This window comes from Capra hircus, chromosome 3 (assembly GCF_001704415.2).
Source record: "Capra hircus breed San Clemente chromosome 3, ASM170441v1, whole genome shotgun sequence".
Classification (NCBI taxonomy): domain Eukaryota; kingdom Metazoa; phylum Chordata; class Mammalia; order Artiodactyla; family Bovidae; genus Capra; species Capra hircus.
Genome location: NC_030810.1, coordinates 71995193 through 72011489, shown reverse-complemented (window position 1 = coordinate 72011489; position 16297 = coordinate 71995193). Strand labels below are relative to the sequence as shown.

General features: G+C 43.4%; 1 protein-coding gene across 1 annotated transcript in view; it reads left to right on the top strand.

Annotated features, from left to right (window-relative positions):
- Window positions 1-16008, top strand: part of ALG14 (ALG14, UDP-N-acetylglucosaminyltransferase subunit) — a 102732-nt gene extending 86724 nt beyond the window's left edge. Inside the window, exon 4 of the mRNA XM_005678129.3 lies at window positions 15447-16008. Within this exon, the coding sequence (XP_005678186.3) occupies window positions 15447-15677 (231 nt within the window). The 3' untranslated portion in view covers window positions 15678-16008. The remainder of the gene's footprint in view (window positions 1-15446) is intronic.

Sequence of the window (16297 nt, the reverse complement as noted above, 5' to 3'; positions counted from 1 at the left end):
TGTGGAAAATTCTGAAAGAGATGAGAATACCAGACCACCTAACCTGCCTCTTGAGAAATCTGTATGCAGGTCAGGAAGCCACAGTTAGAACTGGACATGGAACAACAGACTGGTTCCAAATAGGAAAAGGAGTCCGTCAAGGCTGTATATTGTCACCCTGCTTATTTAACTTCTATGCAGAGTACATCATGAGAAACGCTGGACTGGAAGAAACACAAGCTGGAATCAAAATTGCCGGGAGAAATATCAATAACCTCAGATATGCAGATGACACCACCCTTATGGCAAAAAGTGAAGAGGAGCCTAAAAGCCTCTTGATGAAAGTGAAAGAGGAGAGTGAAAAAGTAGGCTTAAAGCTCAACATTCAGAAAACAAAGATCATGGCATCTGGTCCCATCACTTCATGGCAAATAGATGGGGAAACAGTAGAGACCGTGTCAGACTTTATTTTTTGGGCTCCAAAATCACTGCAGATGGTGACTGTAGCCATGAAATTAAAAGACGCTTACCCTTGGAAGAAAAGTTATGACCAACCTAGACAGTATATTCAAAAGCAGAGACATTACTTTGCCAACTAAGGTCCGTCTAGTCAAGGCTATGGTTTTTCCAGTGGTCATGTATGGACGTGAGAGTTGGACTGTGAAGAAGGCTGAGCACCGAAGAATTGATGCGTTTGAACTGTGGTGTCGGGAGAAGACTCTTTAGAGTCCCTTGGACTGCAAGGAGATCCAACCAGTCCATTCTGAAGGAGATCAGCCTTGGGATCTCTTTGGAAGGAATGATGCTAAAGCTGAAACTCCAGTACTTTGGCCACCTCATGAGAAGAGTTGACTCATTGGAAAAGACTCTGATGCTGGGAGAGATTGGGGTCAGGAGGAGAAGGGGACGACCCAGGATGAGATGGCTAGATGGCATCACGGACTTGATGGATGTGAGTCTGAGTGAACTCCGGGAGTTGGTGATGGACAGGGAGGCCTGGCGTGCTGCGATTCATGGGGTTGCAAAGAGTCAGACACGACTGAGCGACTGAACTGAACTGAACTGAACCCCACATTCCCAGTCCATCTCTCTCCCTCCCCAAAGAATCTGCATTTTTGACAAGTGCCCCTGGGCGAATGTGATGTGGAAGGCTGTGAAATACTAACGTGGAGTCTCTTCTGTCCTTGCTGGTTTAAAGGGTCCCTCTCTGAACAGAACTGGGACAAACTCAGTGCTTCTCTCAGTTTCTGCCAATACTCCTGTCCTCTCAGTCTATAATAAGAGAGAGTTGTTAGTACAGCTGAACATTCCTAAACAAGTTTAGCAAAACTCAGCCAAGCTTGAAGGCAAGAAAAACCTCCCAAAGATATTGATTTTGATAAGCAGTGTCATTCTGCTCCTGCAAGTTAGCAATGGAGTCAGGGGCACCAATGCTGGGATCTAGATAGATGCGTGGTGGACAGTGAAAGAGAAATGCCTTTTGAATCTCTGACTGCACGGAATGAAGCACATAGTCTCTGGAGAACTCTGAACCTCTGATTCTAAGTGTGGAATCCAAGCTCAGCTCTAGAATACTATGTTCTTTAAGCTGCAGTAAGGTACAGCTTCCTAATGCGTCTCACTTTGTTGAATTCTGTCTTCTCGCCTCTGTTTCATTGTCTGTCTTTGAGTATTATGTCTTTCTTTTATACACACAACCAGAAACTCTCAAACAAGTGTTTCTATCTATCCTTTCAGCTTGGAATTAAGGAATTAGATAATCCTCTATAAAAGAAACTTGTAAAGCTTTTTTTATTACTGTACACACAATCTGTACATAAAGGAAATTATCCAAGGAAAACTGCTGAGTAGTTTTCAGTTCAGCAAGACAGAAATTTTATACATAGGTTCATGTAAAAGAAATTAGGGAAGGATCATGAATAAAATATCACTTATCTGCCTGTGAGAGGGCCTTGACAGAAGTCAGGAGTTATATAATTGCTTTGAATTCAAGCCAGTCCTTCCTGTTTAAAAAGGATACTCCCTTTTCTTTTGAAAATGTTAACCATTTCCACCACCACCCCCCAGTTTTATCTGCTGAAAAGCTTTTGCAGTCCATCGTAGTCCAATGGTATGTTATAGTCTGTCACTAATTTCTCAATTAAAGCTATAAAATATGAACATCTATTGCCAGAATTTTGCCTTAATCCAACTCCCTGTGTTGTTTGTGTCTTGGAGTCTGCCTTGCCTTCAGCCCACTTCCAACTAATGCTGGACCTGATGGACAGGTGTAGGACCAGGATGGGAGACAAGAGAGTCCCAGGCTTGTCTTCTAAAGCTGGTTTGAGTCTCAGCTGTGTGATCTTTCATAGGTCACTTAATTGCTCTGCATTTCAGCCTCCTTGTCTAAGACATGAGGATAAAGAACCCACGTCAGAGGGCTGTTGAAAAGTTAAAGTGGGATAATTATGCAGAATGCCACACTTAGGCTCTGCACCTGGCAAGTAGTAGCAGCCTTGTGAATATCGAGATCTTTCCCTTCCCTTCTCAAGCTAAAGGGCAAGGACTGAACCTAAGTGACTCCCGAGACTGCACCCAGCACTAGCAATCAGTGCTTCTGAGTATATGGTGTGAGGAAAACAAGAGGAAAACTACTGGATTACTAGGACCTAAAGGCCTCCGTGTAAACATTTCAGAGTGTTGAAAATACAATGAAAACAAAAAAAGACCAAGAAGTCAGGAAATCGTCACCTTGACCATTTGGCTCAGAGAACAGGAAAACTAAAAGATTCAGTTTCCTCAACTGAAAGTAGAATCAGCCAGGAAGCTTCGGAAAACAATGTTTGGCTAGCCTGACAGTGATCTTTAACGATGATGCAAAGAAGGCACAGCTTAACCATTCAGATTAAAAAAAAAAAAGTAAGTACTGATTTTATCTATGTATTTATTTATTTAAAAGAATTATTTTTGTCTGTGCTGGGTCTTTGTTGCAGCATGCCGGCTTTCTCTAGTTGTGGCGAGCAGGGGCTACTCTCTTGCTGTGGAGCCTGCACTCTTAAGTGCCTGGGCTTCAGTCACGGAAGCCGGTGGGTTCAGTAGTTGTGGCTTAGTTACCACATGCCATAATGAAGGCATGGGGGACCTTCCCAGACCAGGGATTGAACCCATGTCCCCTGCATTGGCAGGCGGAGTCTTAACCACTGGACCACCAGGGAAGCCCCTTTGTATTTATTTCTATAAATACATCAGGGCAAGGCAATGAAATGCCTCTCCAGTATGGGCACTGACAACCTCTGGACTCTTTTGGCCAGGCCGCATGGCATGAGGGATCTTAGTTCCCCTGATCAGGGATGGAACTTGTGCCCTCTGCAGTGTAAGCTTAGAGTCTTAACCTCTAGACCACCGGGGAAGTCTCCCTTGAGCTCTTTTACCTACTCTGTACTTAGAGTCAGAGGAGCCATAAACATTTATGGAGTGGCCGAATTATGTGGAGCCTTGGGTCGGTAAGGTCTTAGCGACATGTGCTGAAACTGCTGGTGAACATCCTGGAGTTGTGAGCGGACACTGGTGTCTACTGTCTGTGCATCTCTCATGTGCTTAACTTCCACCTCTGTATCTCAACCCAAACCCAACAAATCAGGATGGTTGTGGAATGTTGGGAAGTCTGGTTTCCCACACAAGGACAAAATAGCTTAACCTGGGGACTTCCCTGGCGGTCCAGTGATTGGGACAACGCGTTACTAATGCAGGGGCTGTCAGTTCAGTCCCTGGTCAGGGAATTAGGATCCCACATGCCGTGCAACTTGGCCAAAAGATTAAAATAGCCAAACTTCATTTTGAAATGAACATCAGCCTTACGCGTCGGGTCATCAGGCTTGTTTACCATGTAATGGTGACCTTTTGGCCACAGGCCAAGAAGTACATGATAGCGGCTCCTCAGATCCTGAGCAGGGGAGCTCGAGAATCCTTCAGTCTTTCACCATCTGTGGAAAAAGAGAAAACACTACTCCTGGCAACGAGGCTCCTTCTGTCATTTTTTTGTATGTATCACTTGGAATGGATCAGGCAGAGAAAAATAAAAAGTGGCTTGAAGATAAAGAGACTAAAATGGATGGTTGGGTTACTCTCATAAGGTACCCTCTGAAGTGTAGGGTGGGTCATGCCAGGGCAGTGCTGTGCCTGTGACAGAGTGAGGGGCAAGCCACACGGTACTCTCCAGAGTCTGCAAAATGCCGCAAGCGTTTTACTTTACTTTCGGATGGACTATAAGAATAGCTTTTGTTGTTGTTTAGTTGCTAAGTCATGTCCAACTCTTGTGCGACCCCATGGGATCCCTGCCAGGCTCCTCTGTACATGGGATTAGCTACCATTTCTTGAATATTTACCATGGGACAAGCACTATGTTAAATACCTTACAGATGTTATTTGATCTCCGCAGCAATACTAAATAGATACTGCTTTCCCTGTGTTTATATTTGTTTCTGTTTAGATTACCATTTCCCACCCCAGCGCCCTCTACCTAACCATCTCTAACTCCCAAGAAGGAGAATACATTAGCATTTACTATCTCCCTGAAGGACCCTCAGGACAGTCTCATCGTGTCCTGTATATATGTCTCAGTTTACTTTATTCACCACAAGAGGGGAAAGCCCCTGAGAGAGTCACCTGGACCTGTCAGCTCTGTTAAATTATAATCAGTCTCAAGCCCACAACCCTCTCCCCAACCTCCCAGACTCTTTTTATTGGCCCCGATTTATGGTCCATCCATGAAGTCTACATCCTCTCTCCTCCATCTTGCTTTAGTTGGTTTACCTAAAATACTGTACCGCTTCATTAGTTACTAGCTCACAAGTCACCTCCTCCCAGATCTCCTTTGACCTCCATTGGTTGTGTCTCTGTCCCCTTCTTCTTTATATAAAGATATAAATGTGTACCTCGTGTTGTCTGTCTTCCCACTGGACTGTGAAGTTTGTGAGAGAAGGGGCTTTAGTTTACTAGTAAACAACAGTATCCCTAATACCCAGAACAGTACCTGGCATACTATCCTTACTTAATAACAATTTCTTGAACAAATGAAACCGTGAGTGAGGGAACTGAGATACAGAATGAATAAGCAGTCTGTCCCTATTCACGTTGCTGCTAAGCAGACAGCTCACACCTGTGTGATTGCAAAGCCTTGGTCCATAAGCACCTTGGTGCTTCTTGATGGATTATGTGGCTGCAGCATGAGCGAGAATGCTCTGGTTGACTGGGAGCAATCAGCATTGGGGTGTCAGTGTTAGGGACTTATCAACTGAGCAAGATCCTGCAGGACCAAAGTTTACAGTGTATGGTTATGTGATTTAAATATATATACATGTTTGGCCATTCAGATCACCAAAATATTTTTGGTATATATTTGGTCTTCGTCCATTGTTCCTGACTCACAACTCCTAAAACCCTTGGAATTTCCTAAGTGATGAGAGTGATAAAGGTGCCTTGTTAAGTTAATGAGATGACTTTTGGAAAATACTCAAGAATGGGGGCTGCTTGCCAGTGGAGCCAGCTGTGTGATTAAAGGGTCAGAACTCCAATCCCACTCCCACCCTACCCCCAGCCTCTACCTCTGGCACAGGAGAGAGGATGGAGGATGGGTCAGTCACCAATGGCCAGTAATTTAATCAATTGTGACTATGTAATGAAGCCACCATAAAAACTCAAGACATCAGAGTTGGGAGAGTTTCCAGATTGGTTAATACGTACAGACTTAGGGAGAATGGCATGGAAATTCCATACCTTTGCCCCATACCTTACCCTGTGTGTCTCTTTTTCTGGCTATTGGTTTGTGACCTTTAGTATCCTTCATAATAAATCAATAAACTAGTGAGTAAACTGGTTTTTCTGAGTTCTGTGAGCCATTCTAGCATGTGACTCGACCTCAAGGAGTGGGTCATGGGAACCTCTGATTTACAGCCAGTACACACACATACACACACACACACACACACACACTCACTCTCTCTCTCTCTCTCTCTCCTCTCTCTCTCTCTCCTCTGTCCACACGTTGGAATTGGGTCCAGGAACCTAATTTACATTGGGAACCATTTTTTTGAGTTGTTATCAAACAAAATGGAAGTAACTGATATTTGAGGAACTAACAAATTCATTATCTTTATACCATAAGCCATTGGCCTAAATAAAAATGATTTATAACTTAACCTTTTTTGAAATGATTTAAAAGAAGATGAAAGCTATGCCTGGGTAAAGAGGAGTAAGGCAGGGCCTGAGTGGACGGTGACATGTTCAAGCAGTGAAGCAGCTGATGCCCATGTACAAACATGGAATGGAAGTAGTGATATATTCGGAAAAATAGACCTCAAAATGCCATGTACACAATGATGGCAACTCTGAAAATACTGTGTTAGCAAGAGAATTGTAAGAGGTCTTGAAGTTCATAAATAGTGATTCTTTTTGGTTATTTCATGTGGGTCTTGATGTTTAGATATTCCTATTGAACTGTTACTACTCAGATGATTAAATATACATAAAAAAGAAAAGATGCAGTGTGCCACAGTGTGAGCCAAGCGGACGCGTCATCCCAGCCGCTCTGCGTCCTGCTCCTCCCGGCTGTCCACCTCCAGTGAGCACCAGCGCTCGCCGCTGCCTTTGCTCACGCTGTACCTCCGCCCCCGGCCTTCCGGTCCTCTGACGATACCCTATGCGTGCTACAGACCACCTGCCCTCTGACTGCATTTTCTCCCTTACCCTCTTGATTACTCTCAGATGCCTCTCTCTCCAGTTTTCTGAGGCTTTTCTCCCACTGCTCCTGCCCTCCTCTGCTCCTGAAATGAGGACTTGCGAGTGTCGTCTCCGTGTGCCAGAGCATTCACCCTGGCCTTTCCTCCTTCTGCATCCTCATCCGTGTCCCACTCTGCCACTTCCTGTGCACACGGGCCAGCGCTCGGGGCCCTGCCCGAGGAAATCCTGCGACTGTTCTGCCGTGAGCTGTTCCTTCTCTCGCTCTGAATTCGCTGCTCTCAAAGCCTTTGTCTTTTTCCAGACCGGTCAGGTTCTTTGTTAATGAACCATAAAAATCTACTCTGGCTGACTGAAACAGAAAAAGAATTCAGTGAAAGACTGTTGAGAGCTAATGAAGGAGGATTAGTAAGCATGGAGGGACAAGCTGGGGAGCCGAGCAGCTAGAACCTCAGGGCTGGTTTGGAGGGGCAGTGCCGCCACCACCTCTGGACAGTGAACATGTAGCTGGCCCCCCGGTACTGGGTGCCAGATTCTGCCAGTGATTCCTCTGCCACCGGAACAGCTTCTCCTCTGGCCTTGCCTCTCTGCACCACTAGATACTGGTCAGACCTAGGCAGAAACATCAGGCCAAGTCACAGCCCAGTCACTGGCTGCAGAGGGGACGCAGAGAGGGGTATCTCACGGGTGCTGTGAGAGCTGGGCTCAGCCTGCTGCCCCAGCTCTTACGGTGGGAAATCACTCCTTTTCCAGACAAGAACAAAAAAGAGAAACAAAAGGCCACATGGCCCCTTCCCAATTGAGGACAGTTGTTTTATTGAACTTTCTACAACTTCCTTAAGTCTTTGAAGCTGTTTCTTCTAACCTCTCACTTAGTGAGAACTCTGGAACATAGTTTAATGCAAAATGAAAGCCTTGAGGGGTCACAGATTTATATACAAAATGTTCATAACAGCATGATTTAAAATAGCAAAAAGAAAAAGCCTGAATTTTCAACAATAAAGGAGTAGTTGGATGAATTATGATATATCCATAGGATTAAATATATGCAGTAATTAAAAATCATGAATTTGAAAAAATTTTTACAACACACAAAAATATAACTGAAAAGAACTTTACAATATGTATATGTAAGCTCTCAGAATTACATATGTGCATACATGAACGTATTTTATAGTGAAATATAAATGTATATATAATATACCAAAATGTTAACAGATTGATGAGATTAGAAGAATTATTTTTTTTCTTTATGCTTTTCTGCTCTTTTCACACTGAGCTGCTGCTGCTGCTGCTAAGTTGCTTCAGTCGTGTCCGACTCTGTGCGACCCCATAGATGGCAACCCACTAGGCTCCCCTGTTCATGGAATTTTCCAGGCAAGAGTACTGGAGTGGGGTGCCACACTGAGCTGGGAAGTTATAAAGATTGAACAGAAAATCTGGTGATGGTAGACTTCCTGCGCCACCATTTTAACCTTTGCCATGTTCTCAGTACAATTTTTCCCAAACCAATCTTAAACTAAATAGTCTAAATTCTTACTCTTTTCTCCCAATCTTCATGTTCATGTACAGCTCCTTCATTCCATTCTGTAAGCCATTCCCCGGCCCCACTTCGCATGTGAGCTCCCCCTCTCTCCTGCTCATTTTCCCCTCCCTGCATTTTAGCTCAGTGATTCACTGACATAACCGTCTCTAGGGTTTCCATTACTCTTCTTTTAGCCAAATCTGAAGATCTTGTCTCTGTCGGTTTAGCCAGGTCGCCTTGTGGTTTTCTTATTTTCTAAACTAAGAAGGGTTCATTCTTAAGCGCCCTACCTATAAGGCTTCATAGGAAGCCTCACATCTGAGCTCTTCCTGTGTCTCCTGACCAGTCCCAGGCCTCTGTGTTTACTCCCTCCCTTATCTGCTCATTTATCTCTTTTACCACTGTATTGGTTCCAGCATAGTGGAACCAATATCCTATACATGGAAGTGTTAGTTTTGACAGGACCTGTGACCTCCAGAGACTACCTGCCTGAGCCAGCTCGGCTTTGACAATAGGTTTGAGTTCCCCCCAGCTTTATCCATGGCCCTGGAAGCTCAGTAAAACCTTGCCTGCAGCTGTGTTCCTGCCATTCATTAGCTTTCTCCAGCTTCCACCTCTACCAGCAAGATGCTGTGCAAGTGGGCAGGTTTCAGGCCACAGCCTCAGAGTTGAAATCTGCTTTTCTATCCAGTCTTTTCAGATTACAGCTATCATTGGGCTCTCTATGGGGCATCTCTAGTGGCTCAGATGGTAAAGAGTCTGCTTGCAATGCTAGAGACCCAGGTTCAATCCCTTGGTCAGGAAGATCCTCTGGAGAAGGATATGGCAACCCAATCCAGTGTTCTTGCCTGGAAAATCCTATGGATAGAGAAACCTAACCGGCTACAGTCCACTGGGTCACAAAGAGTCAGACATGACTAACTTTTACACACATCTTGCTTTCAGGTGACTCAGATGATAAAGAATCCACCTGCCAGTGAAGAAGACCCAGGTTCCATCCCTGGATCGATAAGATCCCCTGGAGAAGGGAATGGCTGCCCACTCCAGTATTCTTGCCTGGAAAACCCCATGGGCAGAGGAGCCTAGTGGGCTACAGTCCATGGGGTCACAAAGAGTCGGACATGACTGAGTGATTAACACTCTAACTTTCACCTCATCTGGCTTTCAAGCTCACCTTCATATGCTTGGATCACCCTCATTGACCTTCAAACCAACCTAGGACCCCAAAGGTCTTGGCCCACATTCTGTGTATGGGGTTCGTGCGAAGCTGGGAGTGAAGTTCAGACTACCCTAGTTAGATATATGTTGTCATGCATGTGCTGTGTCATATCTCAGTCAACAGGACTGGACCTGTGGTGACCCAAATCTATGGAACAACAGTCCTTTTGTAACTGCTCTTAATCCTTGGTCTGGCTCATCTACCCTCATGACTTCATGTGTATATTAGCCCTGACCTCTCTCTGTTTTCTGGACCCATAACTTACTTTATCCTTAGTATATCTGTGTCTTGGGTTTCCTGCTTTCAGAGACATTTATTTATTGATTTGTTAATTCATCCAGCAGGCCTATATGAGCACCTACCGGTTGGCGCCGTAAGCAATCAGAGGCTAGGCAATAAGTTAGACAAAATAAAGGGCTGTGTCAATTGGGATGCTTTTTATTGCTAGTGACAGACGTCCTGATTCAGACTGGCTTAAGCAAAAATGGAATGTATTCCCTCACATGCCTGACAAACCTGGGACTAGATGTGGTTTCCTTCAGGCACAGCTGGCTTCATGGATCTTAAATGCTACCTTTGGGACCTGGCCTGTCTTCATCTCTCAGCTCTGCCCCACTGTGCTGTGTGATGGCTTCATTCTCCGCTCTCCACCTGCCGGCAAGAGAGGTGTTAGCAGTGCCAGGCCCACATTCTCCTAGGCGCCAGTACAGCAGAGAAGGTACTGCTCTCTTAGTAGCCCCAACAAATGTCCTACTATGTCTTGTGGTTCTCACTGGATTAGATGCCCTTCTCTGAACAAATGATTTTTGCCAGGGAAATTTAGGGCTCTCACTGGTCAGACTAGAATCATATGGCCTCTCCTTGTAGTTGAGTGTGAACTCAACTCTGTTCAAGCACTTAAGTTGAGAGCAAGGGGTACAGTGGTTCCCCTGAGGAAAAGGCAATGGATGTGAGATGGTAAAAAAAAAATAAAGAATTTTTAAGCTGTCAGTCACAGCCTTTACGCTCATGATGAATGTGTGTGGTAGAGCTACAAACAAGGTCGAGTCTGGCAACAGGAGCCTTTGACTTTATATATGACAGGCAAATGATTTCCAGCTTCCTTGTCCCCCAATACATCTTTTTCTTCCTTCAGCAGAATTTAATGAGTGCCTGTTTTGTCACATGTGAACAGCATAGGTTATACTAGAAGTTGACCCTGCTCATAAGCAGCTTACAAGATAGTGAGGTAGAAAGATAGTAATAACCCTGCACCCATGTTTACTGAGGATTTGTATTTTAGGAAAGAGAAAAATAAGAAAGAGTATTTCTGTGTTTTTTATAAATTAAAAAGACAACTTCAACCATTATATTGTTTAAAATCTTCTTTCCCCAGGCTGTCTCGGTAAATTCCGTTTTGTTTAGTGCTTGAAATAAGTCTTTCTGGTATGCTTCGATGAACAACAGAAACTCCATAATCCACAATTTTACAGTATTTACCCAGGCTTCTGTAAGGGCTTCCCTGGTAGCTCAGTGGTGAAGAATCCGCCTGCAATGCAGGAGACCCAGGTTCAATCCCTGGGTCCAGAAGAGCCCCTGGAGAAGAAGATGGCAACCCAGTCCCTATTCTTGCCTAGAAAATCCCATGAACCCCCAGAGGAACCTGGCAAGCTGCAGTCCATGGGGTCCCAAAAGAGTCAGACACAACTAGTCAGACACGACTTCGCAACTAAACAACAATAATAAGGCTTCTGTAAAACTCAGATTTAAAACCGGTATGTAATTAAAAGCTTTCCTTCACTTAACTATTAAGGGTTTTTTTTTTTTAGCATTTGGTTTAGGGTTTTGTGATTTTATTGTTCCTAGGATTTTTGCAGTAAGGTACCTCAAAGATACAAGCTGCTGCTGCTAAGTCACTTCAGTCGTGTCCGACTCTGTGCGACCCCATAGACGGCAGCCCACCAGGCTCCCCTGTCCCTGGGATTCTCCAGGCAAGAACACTGGAGTGGGTTGCCATTTCCTTCTCCAATACATGAAAGTGAAAAGTGAAAGGGAAGTCGCTCAGTGAAGTCTGACTCTCAGCAGTCCAGAGAGGCAAACAAACAAAATACCTTTAATTTCCACTTTTACCTTAACAGTCTCTGCTTCTGGTCTATGGCAGGTTATTAAAGCATCTCCCACCAATGCCCCTATCTCCAGACATTTCTATCAATGTATTCACAGCTTGTATATATAGATATAGATATATAATATATATACACATATGTGTGTGTGTATTCACAGCCAACCAGATACTGAAGGAACACGTGTAGGTATGTACTTTTTAAAAATGTGTTAATTTTTGTCCATGCTGGGTCTTCTTTGCTGTGCAGGCTTTTCTCCAGTTGCAGTGAGTGGGGGCTTCTCTCTAGCTGTGCACAGGCTTCACACTGCGGTGGCTTCTCTTGTTGAGGAGCACGGGCTCTAGGCACGCAGGCTTCAGTAGTTTGCAGCAGGTGGGCTCAATAGTTGTGGCTCCCAGGCTCCAGAGCACAGACTCAGTAGCTGTGGCACGCAGGCTTAGTTGCTCTGTGGCATGTGGAGTCTTCTCAGATCAGGGGTCAATTCCATGTCCCCTGCATCGGCAAGCGAATCCTTCACCACTGAGTCACAAGGGAAGCCCTGTACTCTTTTTTTTTTTTTAAAGGCAACAAACATGAAAATACTTTTGTGACATTCAAGATCCAACATGCAACCCTTTTTATTATTTTTTTAGCTGCAGGTTTTACTTTGTTCTGTGCTATGGGAGAAAAAAATGAGAAAAAGCAACACAAATAATCCAAGGATTAGGGAATACATTAACACAGCGGTTCTCAACTGGAGAGTTGGCAGTGCCCAGAGACATTCTTGATCGTCTTGGCTACTGGAATCTTGTGGGTAGAAGCCAGGGATGCTGCTCAACACCCTACAATGCACAGGACGGGCCCCCGCAAGCAAAAATAACCCAGTCCAAAATGTCAATAGTGCCGCTATTGAGAAACCTTGCATTAATAGCATTTTTAGAATTCTGAACCCTGAAAGGATTCAGAACAATCTTGTAACTTAGGCTTCAGACAAAACCAGAAACAAATGAGACTCAGAGAATTCTAGAATCCTGGAACTAACGGGAAAGGTCATCTGGTCCAGTCTTCCTACTTCCCATATACGGTTAGGAGTCACATAGAGGAAAGGAGACTGGAAACAGTGGAACTCCACCTTTGCAATGCATGATCTGGCAACTGGTCCATCTCAGTTTCCATATTCTGTGAAAAGGGAACCAAAACCTCAAACGATTGCTGTGAGGATTAACTTAACACAGCGGGGAGGGGACATATGCACACTTGTGGCTGCTTCACATTGTTGTATGGCAGAGACCAACACAACATTGTCCTCCAGTTAAAAATTTTTAAAAATACATCTGAGATATAAAGAAAAGAATACATGTGAGATGTTTAGTACAGTACCTGACCACAGTGGGTTGTCAATAAATAGTGGTAGTGAGAGCTGAGGTGGTAACTAAGATTACCATTGTTACCAGAAAAACAAACAACACAATCAAAAAGTAGACAGAAGATCTAAAGAGATGTTTCTCCAAAGAAGACACAGATGGCTAGTAAACACATGAAAAAGTGCTCAGCGTTGCTCATTATTAGAGAAACGCAAATCAAAACTACAATGAGGTCTGACCTCACACTGGTCAGAGTGGCTATCATCAAAAAAATCTGTGAACAATAAATGGTGGAGAGGTTGTGGGGAAAAGGGAACCCTCTTGCCCTGTTGGTAGGAAAGTAAATTGGTGCAACCACTATGACAAACAGTATGGAGATTCCTTTAAAAACTAGGCACAAAAATATTGTATGACCCAACAATCCCACTAATGAGCATATTCCCTGAGAAAACCATAACTGAAAAAGACACATGTACCCCAGTGTTTATTGCAGCACTATTTACAATAGCTAGGACATGGAAGCAATCTAGATGTCCACTGACAGATGAATGGGTAAAGCAGTTGTGGGATGTTTATACAATGAAATATTACTCGGCCATGAAAAGGAATGAATGTGAGTGAGTTCTAATGATGTGAATGAACCTAGAGCCTATTGTACAGAGTGAAACATGTTAGAGAATAACAAATATCATGTATTAATGCATATATGTGGAATTCCCTGTCCCATTTTCTTTTTGTTCATGCTCCCTTGAGGGTCCATGAAGGAAGATTATAGGGGCAACTCATTGAGAATTAAAGGGCACTGGCCTGGAGGGCAGCTTGGTAGCTGGGACTTCAGGAGAAAGTCTGAACAAAAATTCTTCATAGGAGACAGGCAGGGGATTTAACTTGTAGGTAAGAGCTAAGGAAGACTAAAAAGGATTGGTTCCCACCTGAAAACAGGTTACTCTGTCTGACCCCAGAGCTCTGTGAATGGTGTTCTAGGTGGTCCTACCTCGGGGAAAGGTGGGGCTTAGGTCACATGCCCTTTACCAAACCCTTACATTCTTCCATGCGTCTCACAGCTGTGACACATGTCTGTCAGAGAGGGTCCCTGCAATGCTCATTTGGGTATTTCAGCTCTAAAATTCTCTGAGGCTTCCCAGGTGGCTCAGTGGTAAAGAATCCACCTGCCGATCCCTGGCTCAGGAAGATCCCCTGAGGGAAGAAATGACAACCCACTCCAGTATTCTTGCCTGAAAAATCCCAAGAACAGAGCAGTCTAGCAGGCTACAGTCCTGGGGTTGCAAATGTCTAATAATAAGTTTTGTGGACCTTGTGTTGAAGTGCCTGTGTGACATCGTAGGCTATGCCTAGTAAGTGTGTGTCGACAACCACAGATCTTCTGTTTTATGATTTTTGGAGTAAAAAATGTTTAATTAGGTTTTACTAATTCAGTCAACATGAACATATGATTAAGATGTGCAAAATGTTTTAAAAATAATAATAAATGATCTTGGTGGCTCAGTGGTAAGGAATCTGCCTGCCAACGCAGGAAACACGGGAGGTTTGATCCCTGGGTCGGGAAGATCATCTGGCGAAGGAAATGGCAACCCACTGCAGTATTCTTGCCCGGAAAATCCTATGGACAGAGGAGCCTGGTGGGCTACAGTCCACAGGGTCACAAAGAGTCGGACACAACTTAGCATCTAAGCAACAAGCAATGATCATACCAACAGTTCTGTGTAATAGGTTTCCTCTCATTTTCTTAAAAAACTTATAAAAATTCTTTGCAATTACTCTATGAGTTAAATATTAATTTCTCTTATTAAATTCAGCAACCAAATTGTTTTTAACCAGTGGCTTTCTATTAAAAAAAAGGGGGGGGGATTAGCAGAATTCAAAGCATTAAAAGTCTCTGGATTACAAGTGTGGATTGAATTCTCTTGAGGGAAAATCTCATTCATTTGGTAGCCTTCTCTCAAATATCCCCCTTTTTTTGGTGGATTTTTTTTGTTTGTTTGTTTTTGTTTTTTTGGATTGAACTACAGTGATTCCACCTCCAACAAAAATGTTCTACATAATTTGGTCATTTAAAGATGTTTTCTCCTATATCTTTCATGTCAGTCCTCCAACTATTATAAAGATTACTTTAAAAAAAATCAACACAAACAAGTCAGCACATTAGAAAACAGTGAATCACAGCTGATTTCCATGTATTTAACATTCGAGATCCACAGACCAGTCAGAAGAGCAACAGACGCGCGTCCCTTGGGTGCTGGCCGAACACTGGGCACTGTGTGCTCACGTCCCTTAACGCAAAGCAGGCCACCCAGGTGCTGAGAAATAAAGTAATTTCCCCAGGGCACACAGTTGATAAGCAGGGGAGCCGACAGCACTGCCCCACTTGGCTGCCAAGCACATGAGTTTGCTGCAGACTGGATCTTAGCAGGGAATCACTCAAGACTTGGAATTGAAAAAAAAAAAAAAAAAAACTCTTAGTTAGAATATTTTTAATTTTAAATGTCTCACTTAGAGTAGTATCCTGTGTTTTTATTTGACCTTCAACTGTTTTCTTTTCCAAGGTGTTGTGTAACGGACCAGGAACATGTGTTCCTATCTGTATATCTGCCCTTCTCCTTGGGATACTGGGAATAAAGAAAGTGATCATTGTCTACGTTGAGAGCATCTGCCGAGTGGAACATTTATCCCTGTCCGGAAAGATTCTGTTTCACCTCTCCGATTACTTCATTGTTCAGTGGCCAACTCTTAAGGAGAAGTATCCCAAATCTGTGTACCTCGGGCGAATTGTTTGACCTACGACAACTTACTTCTTTAGAATTTTGCTAACCACAGTGTTTACTGTAAATGGGGAACAAAAAAACTACATGTTTTTTATAAAAAAGCTTTTGAAAATCCTGAGAATTGTTGGTGATCAAGAGTAAAGAAATGTGTCAGGAACCCAGTGAGGAAACTGAGGTTCCTGTTATAAAACAAACATTAATAAACTATTAAGTACGTATGTCTCTGTGCTCTAAATTTCCTTTCTGTATAAAAGTATTTATCACTGCCTGCAAATTATCTCCTGACTTGTTTTACTTACTATTTTTTCTAGGACTAAATAAAGAATCTGTATGATTAGCCACATTTCTTGTTCTTTAGGTTTTTTGTTTGGTTGTTGTTGTTTTTTTTTTTTTTTACAGTATTCTGTGTTATAGAAAGAAAAATATTTCTTAGTTTTTGTTCAGACATAACAGGCTTTATTTCCTGTATGGAAACAGAGAGGTCCCTGGTGAATCCTTTCAGCATAAAGGAAGCAGTTATATTAAATTGGCTTCATGACAATTTGCACTCCACAGGCTTCCAGAACTGAGCGCATAAACCAGTATCTTTTTTTATTCTTCAGTTTTGCTTTGTGAGTAGTTGGCCTCAATCC